Raw genomic sequence first — 17,011 nt, 5'->3', positions numbered from 1 at the left:
ATAGAGAGATGGTGAGAATAGAGAAGGGAGGGGGGGGGGGGGAGGAGTGTATTTATAATTTTTCAAACTGCTAAATTAGTAATTACTAAAAGTGTTATTTTTTTTAAAAAATTGCTCAAAAAGGGCTATTGTTGCAACAACCCGTTGGGCAACATCCAAATTGAAGCTGACCGTTGCCAACGATCATATCCCTTTTAAAAAAGAAAAAATTCAGAAAATAGCCGTTGAATCGGTCCGAGCCGGGCGGTTAACCGGTTTAACAATATTTTTCATTGACCGGGTTTGACCGGTCCGGTTAATCGGATCTTTTTTTTTATACGGAGCTAACTCCCCTAACCCAGCCCCCTAACTACCGGTCCGGATTATAATCGGTTTGGACCGGTCCGGAAACGGATCAACCCGGCCCGTTAAACAGGTATATACTACATCAAACAAGGTATTAGTTATATGTTAATAGACTTAAATCCAAGGGTACTAACAAAATTTATAAATTTATCAGCAAGTCCCTCTCACTCTCACTATAAAAACGTCCTGCCTCCCAAAGGCGGGAAAAATTGGAAGAGAAAATTCACATAGAGAGAAAATGAACAACTCAAAATCAAAGTCCGGCAGAGATCTACAAAGCTTGCTCGAAACTATCAAATCTTCCGATGTAAGATTTTATTCTAAGCTCACTGTTCACAACTCCAATTTCACTTTTTTTTGTTCGTCTGTTATTTCATTTTATAAATTCTTAGTATTTTTCAGAAGTTATTTCACTATAATTTTCGTTATTATGAGTTTCAGCTTGATATTTGAAATAGTGTTGCATTTTTTTTTATTCAAGTTCAATTCTAGGTGCTCTAAGTTGATTGTAGAAGTTAAACTGACTAATTTCAATCTCAGTCACTTGATTCAACTATTTGTATTATTTCCTCTTTCGGTGTTTCAATTAATTGGTATTAATTTTCTCCATATGGCAGAAGTCAATTCACTGAATTTCGTTATTGTGAGTTTCAATTTATGAAATTGCAATTTGAAGTAGCGTAAATTGTTTTCAGGGTTTAGTTTCAGTAAGTTTTGATTATATTCTACTCATTTTGTCCCACTTTTTGGTGCCCTAAGTGACTTTAGAGATCAAATTGACTTATTTCAGTTTCATTCATTTAATTCAACTCTTTGTATCATTTCACGATTAATTTATATAAATTTCCTTTTATTTCTGAAGGTAATTCACTTTAATTTCCTTATTAAGAGTCTCATTTTGTAGAAATTGCAACTGTAAGTAGTTTAGATTGTTTTTTAGGATTTAGTTTCAGTAAATTCTTTATTAGATTCTGCTCATCTGTCCCATTTTTTAGTGCCCTAAGTTGACTTTACCGGTCAAATTGACTAATATCAATTTCAGTTATTCGATTCTACTGTTGTATTTTTTCCTCATCACGTTTCCATTAGTTTTTAAAGGTTGCCTTGTATTTTTGGTAATTTCATTATCATGAGGTGTAGTTATCTGAAACTAGAGGCGGAGTCAGAATTTTGGGTATATGGCTTCTGGAATCTTGGACAAGATAAGTTACTCGGTTCGGGATAGATAATTTACACATATTAAATAGATTTCTAACACAAATACAGAGTCTGAGCTGAAGCTAGTGGGTTCTGCCAACCCCATAGCTAGACTTGTAGCTCCGGCACTGGCTAAAACACATTTAGAAGTAGTGTAGATTGTTTTTAGGTTTTGTTTTTCGTAAAAAGGAAAATTTTCAAAAGAAAGGGCCTGTTCATGTATATATTATGTACGTAAAGATATCTAGTTTGTTTTTGTATACGAGGGCCTTCTCATTCTGTAGTTTAGTGCTTGGCTTCTTTTGTCAATAAAATTTTTACTTACTGATAGAAAAAAAGTATCAATAAGAACTAAGTGAATGACTGAATGTAATGACCTTAATATAGTTCATATGAGGATGCAAAGTTGAGACTTCTGATTGGAGCTTAAAAGGTGTATAGGCCGATTGGAGGATGAGAGATCAAAGGCAATGCATTTGATTTAGAAAGAATGAGGGTTCTAACTCCTAAGATAAGTTATTTCTGTCTTTTTCCTTGTTTGTGAAAGTTCAGCCGAGTTGTGTCCAAGTCATATATAAAAACAAATTAAAAAAGCTCGACATTTTTCTTCTAGCTGGTAGGGTAGATATTTGTGTTTTGCGCTCTTATACAAGCTTGCTACAACTTGGTTTGTAAATTGCCACTGAAACTATTCTGCCCAAGATAAGACATTTTCCATGAACATTGTTCCACTTTCCACTAATATATTCTAATTTTTTGTTCTTTTCGGATGCTTTCTATACTCGTCTTTTCTTTTCTTTTTGATGGCTTTCACTATCTTAAGTGTTTTCTTGGATCTTACCCAATAACTTCTTAGATTTGTTTAAATCTTAAGCTATTCCTTGATATAATTTACTAGTTATTTACATCCTATTGTTGGTTCAGTAGTGTCCTTTCTATTCCGCAGGTTGTTGAGAATCGTGTTGAATTGCTTGATGAGCTTGGTGAGTTAGATCTGTCAGAGAAATCAGAAGTGGCTTCTCTTATGGAATCCTTACAAGTATCCTGATGACTATTAGACATACTTTTCTTGATTTGACAGTAGAATGCCATGGATTAATTGGATTGAGAAAAGGAGAACTCGGTTTACTGTCTGTAAAAACTCAAAAGCTGGGAACTAGGTTGTGGGTTTATCATTGCCATAGGTGTTGTATGTACATATTCCGGTTACAAGAAATGATTTTCTATAATCACATGGAGACCACAAAATTTGGTTGAGAGAACTAATGTGCCAAGGCTTGAGAAACTGGGAACACCATTTTTAGTTTCTGTTCTTAAATTTGCAATTAAACATGGAAAGGCAACTGAAGAGTCACTATTCATCAGTTTTATCTTCTCTATGAGTTTGACCTTTGAGCATATGTTTAAGTAAGAGTTACAATAATTCACTCATTCATCAAGGCTTTACCTGTGTTCTTCAGCATAATTTTGAATTTGCTACAGCTGACAGTGTCTGAATTGGTCATTCCAAATGGCTTCTTTTTGGTGATAAACAATTGGTTAATGCTTTCTTCTTCATTGCTGTTTTATCTTGTTTATTTTTTTTGTAAGCAAACAGAGGTCTTGATGTTTTGTTAGAATGAGTACCATGCCAGAGCTACAGAAAAACAAGTAAATGTATATATGCCAGATCTATATAAAGGTTTTGTGTTTTATGAATGATGTTGCAATTTTGATAAATGTATTTATGGAAGATCTGGCTCTCATTCTTCTGGTTTGGTAAAACAGCTAGCTTGATCTCATTTTAGTAGCAACTCTTTGTTATCTACCTTGACACTTTACTGGACACTCTGGGAAGACTTCACATGTCTCGACATTTCTCAATGCAAATTGAACAAAACCATTTTGCATGTGGCTGCAAAATATCTGCCGTCAGACGTATCTGCATGCTTAGGGCAGTTCGTAAGTCTAGGAGCCAAAGTAAGTTTCATTTCATCCCTTTTCTCCTTAATAAGGTGACCTGTGTTCTTGATGATACAGCTTGCTTATATTAAGTTCTTAATCATTAGGCTGTCGTATGGTGTGAAAAGCATCTACAGATGACACTCATGTCGACTCAGGAGTCACCTGAAGAAGAACATAGTAGCCTCTTTTATCAGGTCAAACCATTACTTTTAGCATACGAACAATGTCACTGGTGAATTGGTTTTACATTTTGAAGTGAGGTTCTCATCTTGCCTTTGAGTTCTTGAGATCAATATGGTTGCAATTTTCTTTATTTGAGTTTGAATGTTGCATCATAGTCGTCCACCTGCATAACAATCAGAAGACTATAATTCTTTCTCTTGTGAAAGCCTCTTTCATTATTTCCCCAGCATGTAACCTTTTTCTCTTTTTGGTTATGAATTTTTCTTTCCATTCTAACTTTGAAAAATTCACTGCACTTTTTTAGTTACATTGTCTGGTTTCCAGTATTATCAAAGGCGAAAAGCGCAAAAAAGCTCTAAGTTCCGTTGGGGCTTTAAGCGCAAAGTACAAATAAAAGCGTGGGCCTTAATGAAAAAAGGCGCAACAGGAGAAAAAGTAAAATATGCATAGTAGTCCAAGACTAATCATTATAAGCACGAATAACAAATATATGGACAAAGAAATTGAAAAAAAATTCATGATCAATTGTTTAAGGCCGCATTTTTTAGGATTACAATCATTGGTAACGAAAGAATGCGTTAGAGCTTTGATGCGACACTAAAGCGCCCGCAAAGCGAGGCGAAGCGCTCAACGTGTTTTGAGCCTCGCTTCAGGGCTTAAGCGCGCCTTTGACAACACTGCTGGTTTCGTAATGTTAAATCCTAGCACCACATGGATAAACAAGCAAATGCAGTCAACATACCAAAACCGACCAAACTGTCTATTACACTTTAAACTGAACTGGATCACATGAGTTTACCTGTTGATAACTTTATTTTTGTTTGTTGTGTCATGAAGCTGGTTGATTTAAGTAACTGGTAAAACACCCAAACTGAACTGTGTAAAGTGGAAGTCCCTTGTGCATTCGGTAGTCATGTTTTAGTTTTATAGAGTTCAGCTTGTGATTGTTTTATGTGCTTTGCATTTCCTTATAATGTAAGTTTCCTTAACTTTGAAATGCATGTAGTGTCTCTAAAAAGGCTATCAAGTTTTAGCTTCTGACCAATCTCGTTTTTTCTCAGTTGCTGTTGGATTTGCTTGGCTACTCTGCCTCTATTTTAGCAGCTTTGACCAGATATCCCATTGCGGTTGATAAGGGGTTAAAATCTATTGTTGAAAATTTCATATTGGAGGAATTAAATCTCACAAAGGACTGTATTTTAGCTCAGAAGGTAGACACTTCTGATTTATACTGACCCTTTTGTCGTGTTTCAAGTGAATACTTTTATTTTAGCGTTTTTCCCTCTCTGTTACACGTATCTGTCTAACCCAAAAATGTCAATATATATACTCTCCTACCATGGTAAAATTGTTATTTGTGATACTCTAATTTCTGCTTTTACATTGCTGGCACTTGCTGCTGACCCTCTTTTTGCCCAAGTACCTTCCGCCATGGCCATTGCAGCAGTTTGGTACTCGAGTTAAAACTTTTTTTATATTAGCCTTTGCCATTTTTCATAGTACAGCAGTAGGTTGCATGTCGCTTCGCAACTATTACAAGTAATGGTAACTCTTAAGAAATTTGCTTGAATTCATTAGACTCATCATAGAAATATAGATTGAGAGATCTTGTCCAAACCAACCGATGGTTGAAAACCACAATGATCAGCATACTCTTGAATTGAAATAAATTGTTGACTAAATTCCAGCAGACAAAATAAAACCATATATTATTGCATTTAACCATAAATTGAACACAATACAGGGCTTCACAGCAGCATACTACTTCTGCTTATCAAAAACGAAAATAGAAAGCAGTTGTATCATCTTTTCTGGTACATGCGTCCTGTTTCACCCATATTCTATTCCCATCTTTTCCTTCTTACCGACCTCTAGAAAATGCTTTCTTTTTCTAATAAGTGGATGTAATGTAGTCAAAACATTCTGAATATACACTGGTATATGCAATGGAGATAATTTGTTTGAGCTGTTCAGAACTGTTTGCTATTATTTTCTTTACTGCTCTAAATTTTCGTGATTGTCTCCAGGCAATTTCCTCATTTGGTTCCGAAGTGCAGAAAATTGCATTAGAAGTTCTTGATGCTCTGGTACGACTATGTAAGGTATATTCCAATGGCATAAACTGGGATTCTTACCTTAAGATGATGGAGGAGGAAAGAAAAGTTGTGGACAATGAAGAGGCTGAAAGTGCAGATCACGTTAACAAGATAATGAAATTTACGGTTGAGAAATTGTGTGAATTGGGCATCTTTGCAGCTAATGACGGAGGAAATCTTGTGAGCTTAATTAATTTGTCATGGAAAGGTGTAGTTAACTTACTTCAGCTTGGCAAGGGTGCTTTGGCTGTAAAGTTGAATGTAGGAGATATTATTCTGACTCTTATATCTCTGGCTAACGGATCTTTGAGATGTGCGGCTGAGACTTGGTCATCTACATTGGAAGAAACAGTTTCTGCAGTGGAAGCTAGACGAGTATTTCTTCCAGTCAAATTTTACCTGATTAATGCTGTACGGATTATCTCTCAGTACCCATCCGAGGCATTTTATGTGTTCAAAGATATAATATTATCTGTAATAATGATCTCAACTTTTAGAATTTTCCTCATGAAAGATGAGCTGCTCAAATTTGCTGGTGATGCAATTGCAGAAATTTTGGAGCCGACATCCTTTCATATGCTTAACTCTTTCCTTAATTCAGCTCAAGTGAAATCAGAGCAGAAGTTTCAAATTTTGGACTGGTTGTTTGGTGATGAAACTGATTTAGAAAATGTTCCTGGGTGCAGTATTAACGAAGCTGGTGGAATGAGTGCAATATTCTCTGCAAGTTCTGGCACTATGTTGGGAGCAAAGGTGCTGTTTATTGGTCGAGTAGCCTTATTTGTTAACCTTCTGAAAAATGCACCTGATATTGAAGATGATGTGAGACTAGGGATGGCCAGAAAACTTGGATGGTTATTGTGCATACTTACTGATGAAGATGTGTATTCTTCAGTTCTTGTCTTGGAACTTCCTACAATGTCTCGTACTAGTCAGAAACAAGAATCTGATGAGCCCCTGTTCCACTTCATAATTAATGCCTTGAAAACCTTCATGATAGTTACCTCTTCAAGTCAAGCTTGGTGTGACATAGTGTCTTTCCTGCTTGAAAACCTTTTTCATCCTCACTTTCTATGTCGTGAGATTGTTACTGAACTTTGGTGCTTTATCTCACGTCATGCTGACAGAGTTGTGGTAGATATCATTATTGAAAAGCTTTGCTCATTAGTGAAGTACACAGAAGCTTCTGACTTTGCACTAAGCCCTAATAGTCTGGTGCGAAAACTGGCGAGATTTCTATGTGTACTGGTTACATGTGGTCCAAAGTTTATGGTAGATAAAGTTTATAATACAGTTGTTGGATATAACACATCACAGTATTCACCAACTACTTACTTAGCACTGCTTATGGAGGGATTTCCACTAAATTCACTTTCAGAAAAATTGAGAAGTGAGGCAAAGCAACGACTTGTAACTCAATACTTTGACTTCCTTGAGAGTTTTGGTGGTAAACTACCGAGAGAAGATGGATCTGCTATTTATGGTGCTCCAGTTTTTGCACTCTCTGCTGCTCTGCAGTTTCAGTATGTAATCGGCTCCTTCTGCATGAATTGGCTTATTCTCTCAAACTTAATTGGCTGTGCCTCAAATGTCTATTCTTGTCAAACTAGCATAGAATGTTGAAATTTGCAGTTTTAAGCTTATCGTGGAACAGCACTTAACTATTTAAACTTTTTATTTTCCTTATTACCTGCACTTAATGATAAAACAAAAGACTAAGGAAGTTGGTGTTTTAATGATAAAGCAAATGATTAACAAGGTTAGTGTTTTTTGTTGGCCTCTGCTTTTAATGATAATAGGCTTTTACTATTGATAAATTCAAGTTACCAACTTAGATTCCCTATGTTTCTTTTTTTCTTTTCTCTTGTTGCAGCCTAATCAGCATATCCGACGCTGAGATGAAGACTATAAAGTTTCTTGTTGCTATTATTCACAAATACAGAGATTCTTCAGACATCAAAATAAAGGATAAATACCGCAGGCTTCTTAGTGAGACACTAGGAATCATTTCTAACATGAAGCATTTGTATACTTCCAATGAAATGGAAGAAGTAATTTTGGCACTTCAGAACCTCTTCATCTCTGGACCAGCATTATCAGACGGAAAATCATTTCAATGTAAACCAAACTTGTCATCTTTCATGGCTGGCCTTGGTCACATTGAATTGGAAGACCGAGAAAACAGTGCAGTTAGTTCAGCTATGTGGGAGCTGTATCACATGTTGCTTAAAGAGCGTCATTGGGCACTTGTTCACCTTGCTATCACAGCCTTTGGATATTTTGCTGGCCGCACTACTTGTAGTGAGCTTTGGAGATTTGTGCCTCAGGATGCAGCTCTTTCTTTTGATCTGGAAACAGGAAAAGAAGCTGATGAGGAGAGATTTATGTCCGAGCTAAAAGAATTTCTTGAGAAGGAAACAGCATGTCCAAAGATAAAACCTTGTGCTGACACGATTAACATGCTTGCTATAGATGGGCAAATGCTAAAAGAAACCTTAAAAAAGATAACAGATGTTGATCCAAAGTTTATGGTCTGTGAGCCAATGGAGGTTGACAATGAAAAGCAAACCAATAGAAAAAGAAAATTTCCTGACAGAGTTACCAAAGGAGTGGAATTACTGAGGGATGGATTGAAGGTTATGGGTGATGCTCTTTCTGAGTGGCAGCATAACCAGTACGACTCCACTGATATTCGAGACAAGTTCTTGACTCACTTCTCTCACCTGGAAGATGTGGTTACTCATTTGGTGAGCCTAGCTGACAGTGGCTAACTTATACTGGAGTGGTTCACTTCTGCAATGACTGATGCAAATCATAATCAGGTATTGTTTGCGTTGGACTTAAATCTGTTCTAGATAAAGGGACATCACTAGGATTGTCCACAAAACTCTAAGTTTTGTTTCGACGATTTCGGGATAGCACCATAAGATGTTCTTAGTACTCGTATTTACATATAAGTGAAGCGAGTGCAGAATTGATGCAGTTAGACACTTCTAACATGTGGATATAACAGAACAGAAGCACTATACATAATAGCTGTACTGTTGGAGAAGGAATGTTATTTTAGTAAACGTCGTGAAATTTCTTTACTACTGTACATGCCAGATTTCCCACTAGTGGGATTTTACTGGGTATGTTGTTGTTGTACATGCCAGATTTATTATGAAGCTTTAAGCACCTACTAAGTAAGAGATAGAGCTGGCTTTCTTTGCGGCGGCAGGTTGGGTGGGAGATGGAGGTTGAATAATTCATCTCAAACTTTATTTTGAGCTATTGATATTGTGATAAAGCTTTTCGCATAACAAAAGTGCACACTTTTAATTCAGTAAGACCATTGTTATTCTTATTCCCAAGTCTTTGTTCCACATCGTATGAAGGGATGATAGTTAGACATTTAAAATGAGATCTGTTCGGGTGAGTTGGTTTAATCCCAGTTCAATTTTTATTAATTAAAGAATCATAATACCTGCTTTAATTGCATATTACTATGCAAAAGGGAATACATGCTTCAGTGTCTTTTGTCACGATACTCAGAATAGCAATTATCAGTGATTTTAGTAAGACTTGATCTTAGAAATATATGAATAGCAGCATGCTTTATGTCTTCCCATTCTGGTGACTGCTTTCTGAGACATCTTCAACGTCATTAGCCCTCAAGAAAAATAAGCATCACCTCCAAACAATAGATGTGAGATTGAGGGTCTGTATTTCGTAAGCTATAATAGTGGTACTAGGTCTAAAGAAGTCTTACGAATGAGCATTAAGAACAATAGGACAAGAAACATATCTAATGCTTGCATAATTAGATGAATCCAACTGAGGGTGAGAACCTAATGAAGAACATACTGATTGAGGTTTATATTGGAATTCTGTTGAGCTACCTGGTTTAGGCCGATTCCAGCTGTAGTTGTGAAGGTCAAAATGAAGGGATTAGTAATAAGAGTTTAAGTTTCGTTTATTGAAGGTGAAATTGTATACCTTCAGATTACTTAATAGGTAACTGCTAAGTTAGGCTGATATGAAAACTTTAAAAATAGAGTAAATTACTTACATTAAAAAGTTAAAACTGTGTCATAGAAGTTTTTGTGACAACTTTCTTTGATAATTACTTTAATCAATTTCCAGTGCAACATTAAAGTTAATAATGTCTTCTTTTGAATATTTTGAGATCAAGAAATTCGTATTTTTTTTTCTTAATTAGTAGTATAGAAATTTGTTTACAATTTGTTTGGACGGTTGTTGCATATTGTTTCTTAATGTGTCGTATCATATTGTATTATTTTAGTGTATATAATGTCGTATCATATTGTATTATTTTAGTGTATATAATGTTTAGATAAATTGTATCGTTTTTTGTCGTTTCATAATGTCACACATTAGTAATTTCATCGCTATGTAACAATATATTTAACGATATGATACAATAAACTAATTAAAATAACACTTAAAATAAACATGTATTTATAATAATGGCTTGTTTGGATGGTTGTTATGTATCGTTTCATAATGTATTATTGTATAGTATATAGTATTGTATTATATTGTACTATATCGTTTTGATGTACACAATATTTGGATAATTGAGATTGTTTGCCGTTGTTTCATGATGTCATGCACCAACAATATGAAGAATAAACTTCCAATATTATAAAGGAAAAGTAAGGTACAAGGTAGAATTATTATATAAAAAGGTATGGTAAAAGATAAAATAGGACTATTTAATAATAAGAAAAGACTAGATGAGAAAAAAGAAATAAGGCAACGTGACCATACCAAATTAGTCATTCCATAAGGTGATACTTTTTGTCAATTGCGTAACAATAAAATTTAAATAACAATCAAAACAAATATTATATTTTAAGTAACAATACAATACAAAAGGTAACAACCATCCAAACAAGTTGTAACAATACGATAACAACCATCGAAACAAATTGTTAAGCAATTAAGGCACGAATTTCAAACAATTAACTCTCACAAACAAGCTTACATTCTATAAGGTTCTGTAGTGGCTAGAACCTTTTTTTTTTTTGGAACCTCAGGAAAACCCGCAGTCGTTACAGCCTCTGCCCTTCGGGTGAGCATTCTGTGGAGAGCACTCTGTGCGCACTTAATAGCCTGCAAATCACAGGGATGTAAACCGCACTAGGCAAGTGCCCCGTGCGACAGACTCAGACTCAGAGGACATTGAGGGGGATCGAACCCGCGTCGCCCGTGTGGGCAACTCCCTCCAAACCGTTGTTATTAGTCGTTATAATAAGAGATTTACTCTTATAAACATAATAAAAGCTGATTGTTCTAATTAATAAATCAAATAGAATAAATAATTGTATGGATCTATCATCTCTTTATATGTTTACATCTAAGGAAAAACTACCAAATATTATCCACTAATAGAATAAAGAACAAGTATGACATCAATCCTTATTGTTCCTCAAACTCGTATAACCTAACCTTAAGGAAAGCTCCGTCTTCATTAATCTCCCAACTGCACCTTTTGTTAGCACATCTACTTTTATCTCTCTGATAATCAAACAGAACAAAATTCAACCCAGACATAATTCTAGCAGTTCCATAATCCATGTCACATGACAAGACATAATTACCACCTGGTCTTGGTAGGTCAACGTCAACATTGTAAGTTTGAATTGCACCCCCTGTAAGTTTTACTTCTGGATATTGCAAGCCATTTAAGTCACACTCGACGTGCAAATTATAATTAGGTATTGAATCAATGATGTCGATATAGTATGTCTCTGGTGCTGAAGCTACTAATGAACAAGTTATGAACAAAAATAGAACAAGGATTGGAACGTTTACTAGTATAGAAGAAGCCATATGTTCTTATTGTTTTTCTCGTTCATTCTTTAGAATATTATGTCCTTTATATAGTATATGGTTCTGAGTTTCATGAATCTGTAATATAGGGAGAAATAATAATTCTCGATCCTTGTAATGAATTAGTTTCTATGAATTTACTGTCAAATTTGGAAAGGATTGTTTTCTTCCAATTAGGGAAAGTTTTAATTATGAAACTTCTTTGTTATTGAGCGTGCAATATCAAGGTTCAAGATTCTCATTTAAAGTTGCTTTTATTTTAGTTTATTCGATTTCCTTTTTTGTTAGATTATACGATGGAGTTATTTGCATCTATACCTGCTTTTTGGGTCACGTTTTAACTTATACCTACTTTACAAAAAAAATTGCAAGCGTACCCATTTTTTCGCGTAACTTCAGCATACGGGCATTCTAGTAGACGAGCCTGAAATAGCAAAAATTGCTGAAGTTTTTATTTGTAATTGCTGAACTTAAGCATTCTAGCGTTGAAGTTTTGTTCACTATTTGCTGAAATTTTTATTTGTAATTGCTGAACTTAAGCATTCTAGTAGCTGAAGTTTTGTGATGCTGAAGTTATTTAATTCATTTGTAAAAACTTCAGCACTAAATAAGCTGAACTTTTTTGTCCTGGATTCGTTAGTTTTGTCAATAAGTTTTTTCAAAAACTAGATGCTGAAGTTATTTAGTTCATTTGTAAAAACATCAGCACTAAATAAGCTGAAGTTTTATTTGTCCTGGATTCATTAGTTTTGTCTTTTTCAAAAACTTCAGCAGAAGATGCTAAAGTTATTTAGTTCATTTGTAAAAACTTCAATCGTAAATAAGCTGAAGTTTTTTTGTCCTGGATTCATTAGTTTTGTCATAAAGCTTTTTCAAAAACTTCAACAGAAGATGCTGAAGTTAGTTAGTTCATTTGTAAAAACTTCAGCACTATATAAGCTGATGTTTTTGAAAAAGCTTTCTAACATACTAGGTAAATAATCACCTTATTCTTTCATAGTGTATTACTACTATAAAATAATCAGATTGCCAACAGTATCTAAATCATAAATTTTAGAAACAATAAATGTGAAAAGAACAGAATTATCATGAAAAGAATCACTAAGTGTGACCTTAAACTTCCCGTACGTGGAAATATTCACAAATTATTGTCTACTAACTTACGTAATTATTTATAATTTGTTTTTAAATAATCTGATAAACATACTTATGGTAATCATCCCATGAACTGAAGTTTCATAGCAGCACCAACAACAACAGAAGAAAGAAGAAGAAGAAGAAAACGAAGGAGGAGAAGGAGGAGGAGAAAAGGGGCTGAAGTTGTTTAAAAAGTGGGTACAAGTTAAAACTTTTTTTAAAAAATGAGGTTAAATGGGGGCAACCAAATAGGGCGTCCCGTGCAATTTTTACAATTTTCAGTTAGAACTCGATTCGTCAAGTTGGACTATTGACTGAGTTCGTTAGACGGCCCGGATTGAATTGATTGATTGATGTAATCATTACTCAGTGGCAGACCAAAGATTTTATGCAAGCGGATTCAACTAAAAAAGACGTTAACCAACGATAGGGATTGTACTTATAAGCGGGATTTTTCCAGCATTTTTTTTGTTTGAGTTCATAAAGGTATCTTAAAATGAATAATTTATAATAAAAAAAATTAAAAAAAGAGGTCCGAATTTTGTTCTTCTTTTAAGAAAAATGGCACGAAGCTTAAAACTTTTAAAAAAAATTAATTACTTTAACAAAAAATGTTAACAGTTACTTAGTTTTACTTTTTTATTTAAACTTTAAAAAATATTCTATTTACTCAATTTAGAGTTTAGAGTTCTATTAAACTCCAATAATTAAATTTGGAAATGTTCTTATTGTTTTTCTCGTTAATTCTTTAGAATATTATGTCCTTTATATAGTATATGGTTCTGAGTTTCATGAATCTGTAATATGGGGAGAAATAATGATTCTCGATCCCTGTAATGAATTAGTTTCTATGAATTTACTGTCAAATTTGGAAAGGATTGTTTTCTTCCAATTAGGTAAAGTTTTAATTATGAAACTTCTTTGTTATTGAGCGTGCAATATCAAGGTTCAAGATTCTCATTTAAAGTTGCTTTTATTTTAGTTTATTCGATTTCCTTTTTTGTTAGATTATATGATGGAGTCATTTGCATCTATACCCGCTTTTTGGGTCACATTTTAACTTGTACCTGCTTTGCCAAAAAAATTGCAAGTGTATCCCTTTTTTCGCGTAACTTCAGCATACGGGCCTGAAGTAGCAAAGGCAAAATCACGCAAACTTCAGCATTCTAGTAGACGGGCCTGAAGTAGCAAAAATCGCTGAACCAAGTGTGCTGAAGTTTTTGTTTGTAATTGCTGAACTTAAGCATTCTAGTGTTAAAGTTTTGTTCTCTATTTGCTGAAGTTTTTATTTGTATTGCTGAACTTAAGCATTCTAGTAGCTGAAGTTTTGTGATGCTGAAGTTATTTAGTTCATTTGTAAAAACTTCAGCACTGAATAAACTGAAGTTTTTTGTCCTGGATTCATTACTTTTGTCATTAAGCTTTTTCAAAAACTTCAGCAGAAGATGCTGAAGTTATTTAGTTCATTTGTAAAAACTTCAGCACTAAATAAGCTGAAGTTTTTTTGTCATGGATTCATTAGTTTTATCATTAAGCTTTTTCGAAAAATTCAGCAGAAGATGCTGAAGTTATTTAGTTCATATGTAAAAACTTCAGCACTAAATAAGCTGAAGTTTTCTTGTCCTGGGTTCATTAGTTTTGTCATAAAGCTTTTTCAAAAACTTCAGCAGAAGATGCTGAAGTTATTTAGTTCATTTGTAAAAACTTCAGCACTATATAAGCTGAAGTTTTTGAAAAAGCTTTTTAACATACTAGATAAATAATCACCTTATTCTTTCATAGTGTATTACTACTATAAAATAATCAGATTGCCAACAGTATCTAAATCATAAATTATGGAAACAATAAACGTGAAAAGAACAGAATTATCATGAAAAGAATCACTAAGTGTGACCTTAAACTTCCCGTACGTGAAAATATTCACAAATTATTTTCTACTAACTTACGTAATTATTTATAATTTATTTTTAAATAATCTGATAAACATACTTATGACAATCATCCCATGAACTGAAGTTTCATAGCAGCACCAACAGCAGCAGAAGAAAGAAGAAGAAGAAGAAGAAGAAAACGAAGGAGGAGAAGGAGGAGGAGAAAGGGGCTAAAGTTGTTTAAAAAGTGGGTACAAGTTAAAACTTTTAAAAAAAATGGGTATAGGTTAAATGGGGGCGACCAAATAGGGCGCCCCGTGCAGTTTTTACGATTTTCAGTTAGAACTCGATTCGTCAAGTTGGACTATTGACTGAGTTAGTTTGACGGGCTGGATTGAATTGGTTGATTGATGTAATCATTACTCAGTGGCGGACCCAAGATTTTATGCAAGCGGATTCAACTAAAAAAAGACGTTAACCAACGATAGGGATTGTACTTATAAGCGGGATTTTTCCAGCATTTTTTTTTGTTTGAGTTCATAAATGTATCTTAAAATGAATAATTTAAAATAAAAAATAAAAAAAAGAGGTCCGAATTTTGTTCTTCTTTTAAAAAAAAAAGGGCACGAAGCTTAAAACTTTTAAATAAAATTAATTACTTTAACAAAAAATGTTAACAGTTACTTAGTTTTACTTTTTTATTTAAACTTTAAAAAATATTCTATTTACTCAATTTAGAGTTTAGAGTTTTATTAAACTCCAATAATTAAAAATAACAAAGTTATTAATTTACAAAAATAATAGGACAACAAAAATAAAGAGTTATAACTTAAAATAAACTTGTACAAACTATAAGAGAAGATAGCTTATAAAGTGAACTAAAAATTTAATTGTAACAAAAGTAAACAATTTAGGATAACCTAGTTTAATATGAACTAACACACAACAAATAATTTCAAGATATGCACTTGCATATTTTAGCAAAAAGTACCGTAAGATTTCATCTACTGAAGTTAAATAGACTGTAGATTAATTTTATTGGATTTCATTAGATGAAATATGAAATAAAATAGTTATAAATTAGAAAATAGAGATAAAAGAAATATAAAACACACTAAGGGAATAAACTAGCCGGATTAATTTAAAAAAAAGAATTAACTAACAATGCTAGCTATTTATTAGGTCCTTTGGCATTAAGGGACATGCACATACAGGAACAAAACTAAAAACGCTGCCATACGTTTCGAACCCGGGAGCCTTCACTTAATTTTGAACCCGCTAGATCACTTTTTTCACAAGAAGAACTTGTATAAAGTGGGTTCAAATAACTCATATAGTTTCAACTTACATAATTTACCTATATAAAATATCAAAATTTTCAAGAAAGCGAATTCATTTGAACCCGCTTGGCCCTATGTGGGTCCTCCCCTGTCATTAATTTAAAAATAGATTTCTTCAATTGTTAGTAATTAATTTGAAATATCATATGTTAATTTAATAATTGATAATTAGTAGTAATAGGTATGTAAGTTTTGTACCTCCTTTTTCAATGTAATTATAATATGAATCAAATTGTAACTTAAGCCTACTTTATGGATGACGTGAAATGTAATTATATCCTAAAATTTAGAATTCAATTTAGTGCAATTTTTTTAAGGGAAATTACTAGTTATATTCGCCCATAACTAAGTTATTACAAAATAGGTTAATTTATAAAATATTATTAATATTAGTCAAATGCTACCAATATTACCCAATTAGTTATTTGTAGCAAAAAAAAAAAAAAAGTCCATTTTTGCTTTCTTTTGAGTGCATGTTGTAGGAATAAATTTGATACATCTTAAGGAGTTTGAATCTCAGTTTTGGGGTGATTTGGTAGAATTTTGAGGTGGTTTGAATTGAAAATTCGAAGTAGAGGATGAACATGGAAAAAAATTTATATGTATATCACATTGTGTATTATATATGTATATCATATGTATGTCAAATATGTATCAGATGTATATGCATGTATACCTATGTGTGAGATACATGCGTGATACATATGTTGCAGAAGAATTTTAAACTCGATTTTATCTACAAATTTTGATACCAAACCAGTCCAAAGCGCCTCCAATCTTGCTCAAATTTTGTATATTGCCTCATCTATATGTTCTTAACGAATTCCAACCATACCCATTGAAAAAAAAACTTTATTTCCTTATTTTTTTTAATATTATATAAAATTATTGATAATGAATTTTGACTCCAAACCAGTCTAACTCACCTTCAAATCTCGTCAAATTTTGTATATTGTCTCGTTTATGTTATTTACCCGTAAATCGGTACAATTGAATTTGCACGTGATTTATAGACAAGTGATTAATTTGATCCCAAAATGATAAATAAATTAAACAAGAA

At 33.4% G+C, this 17,011-nt stretch overlaps 1 protein-coding gene across 2 annotated transcripts; it reads left to right on the top strand.

The window, feature by feature from the left end:
• The first annotated feature begins 538 nt into the window (after positions 1 to 538).
• Positions 539 to 9,109, top strand: LOC109205680. 2 transcript variants are annotated; one of them, XM_019368419.1, is made up of 7 exons: positions 539 to 652; positions 2,489 to 2,581; positions 3,367 to 3,501; positions 3,591 to 3,680; positions 4,731 to 4,880; positions 5,697 to 7,288; positions 7,639 to 9,109. In XM_019368419.1, exons 1-7 carry the CDS (start codon positions 584 to 586, stop codon positions 8,534 to 8,536), a joined length of 3,027 nt encoding a protein of 1,008 aa, XP_019223964.1. In that variant the 5' UTR covers positions 539 to 583; the 3' UTR covers positions 8,537 to 9,109. The 2 variants fall into 2 exon arrangements, with proteins under 2 accessions (XP_019223964.1, XP_019223965.1); XM_019368420.1 differs by lacking the exon at positions 539 to 652 and having other exon boundaries at positions 2,497 to 2,581; positions 3,380 to 3,501.
• Positions 9,110 to 17,011: the final 7,902 nt, after the last annotated feature.

This window comes from Nicotiana attenuata, unplaced genomic scaffold, assembly GCF_001879085.1.
Source record: "Nicotiana attenuata strain UT unplaced genomic scaffold, NIATTr2, whole genome shotgun sequence".
NCBI lineage: Eukaryota > Viridiplantae > Streptophyta > Magnoliopsida > Solanales > Solanaceae > Nicotiana > Nicotiana attenuata.
Note: the sequence above shows the minus strand (reverse complement) of the source record. Positions and strands in the feature narration are given on the sequence as shown.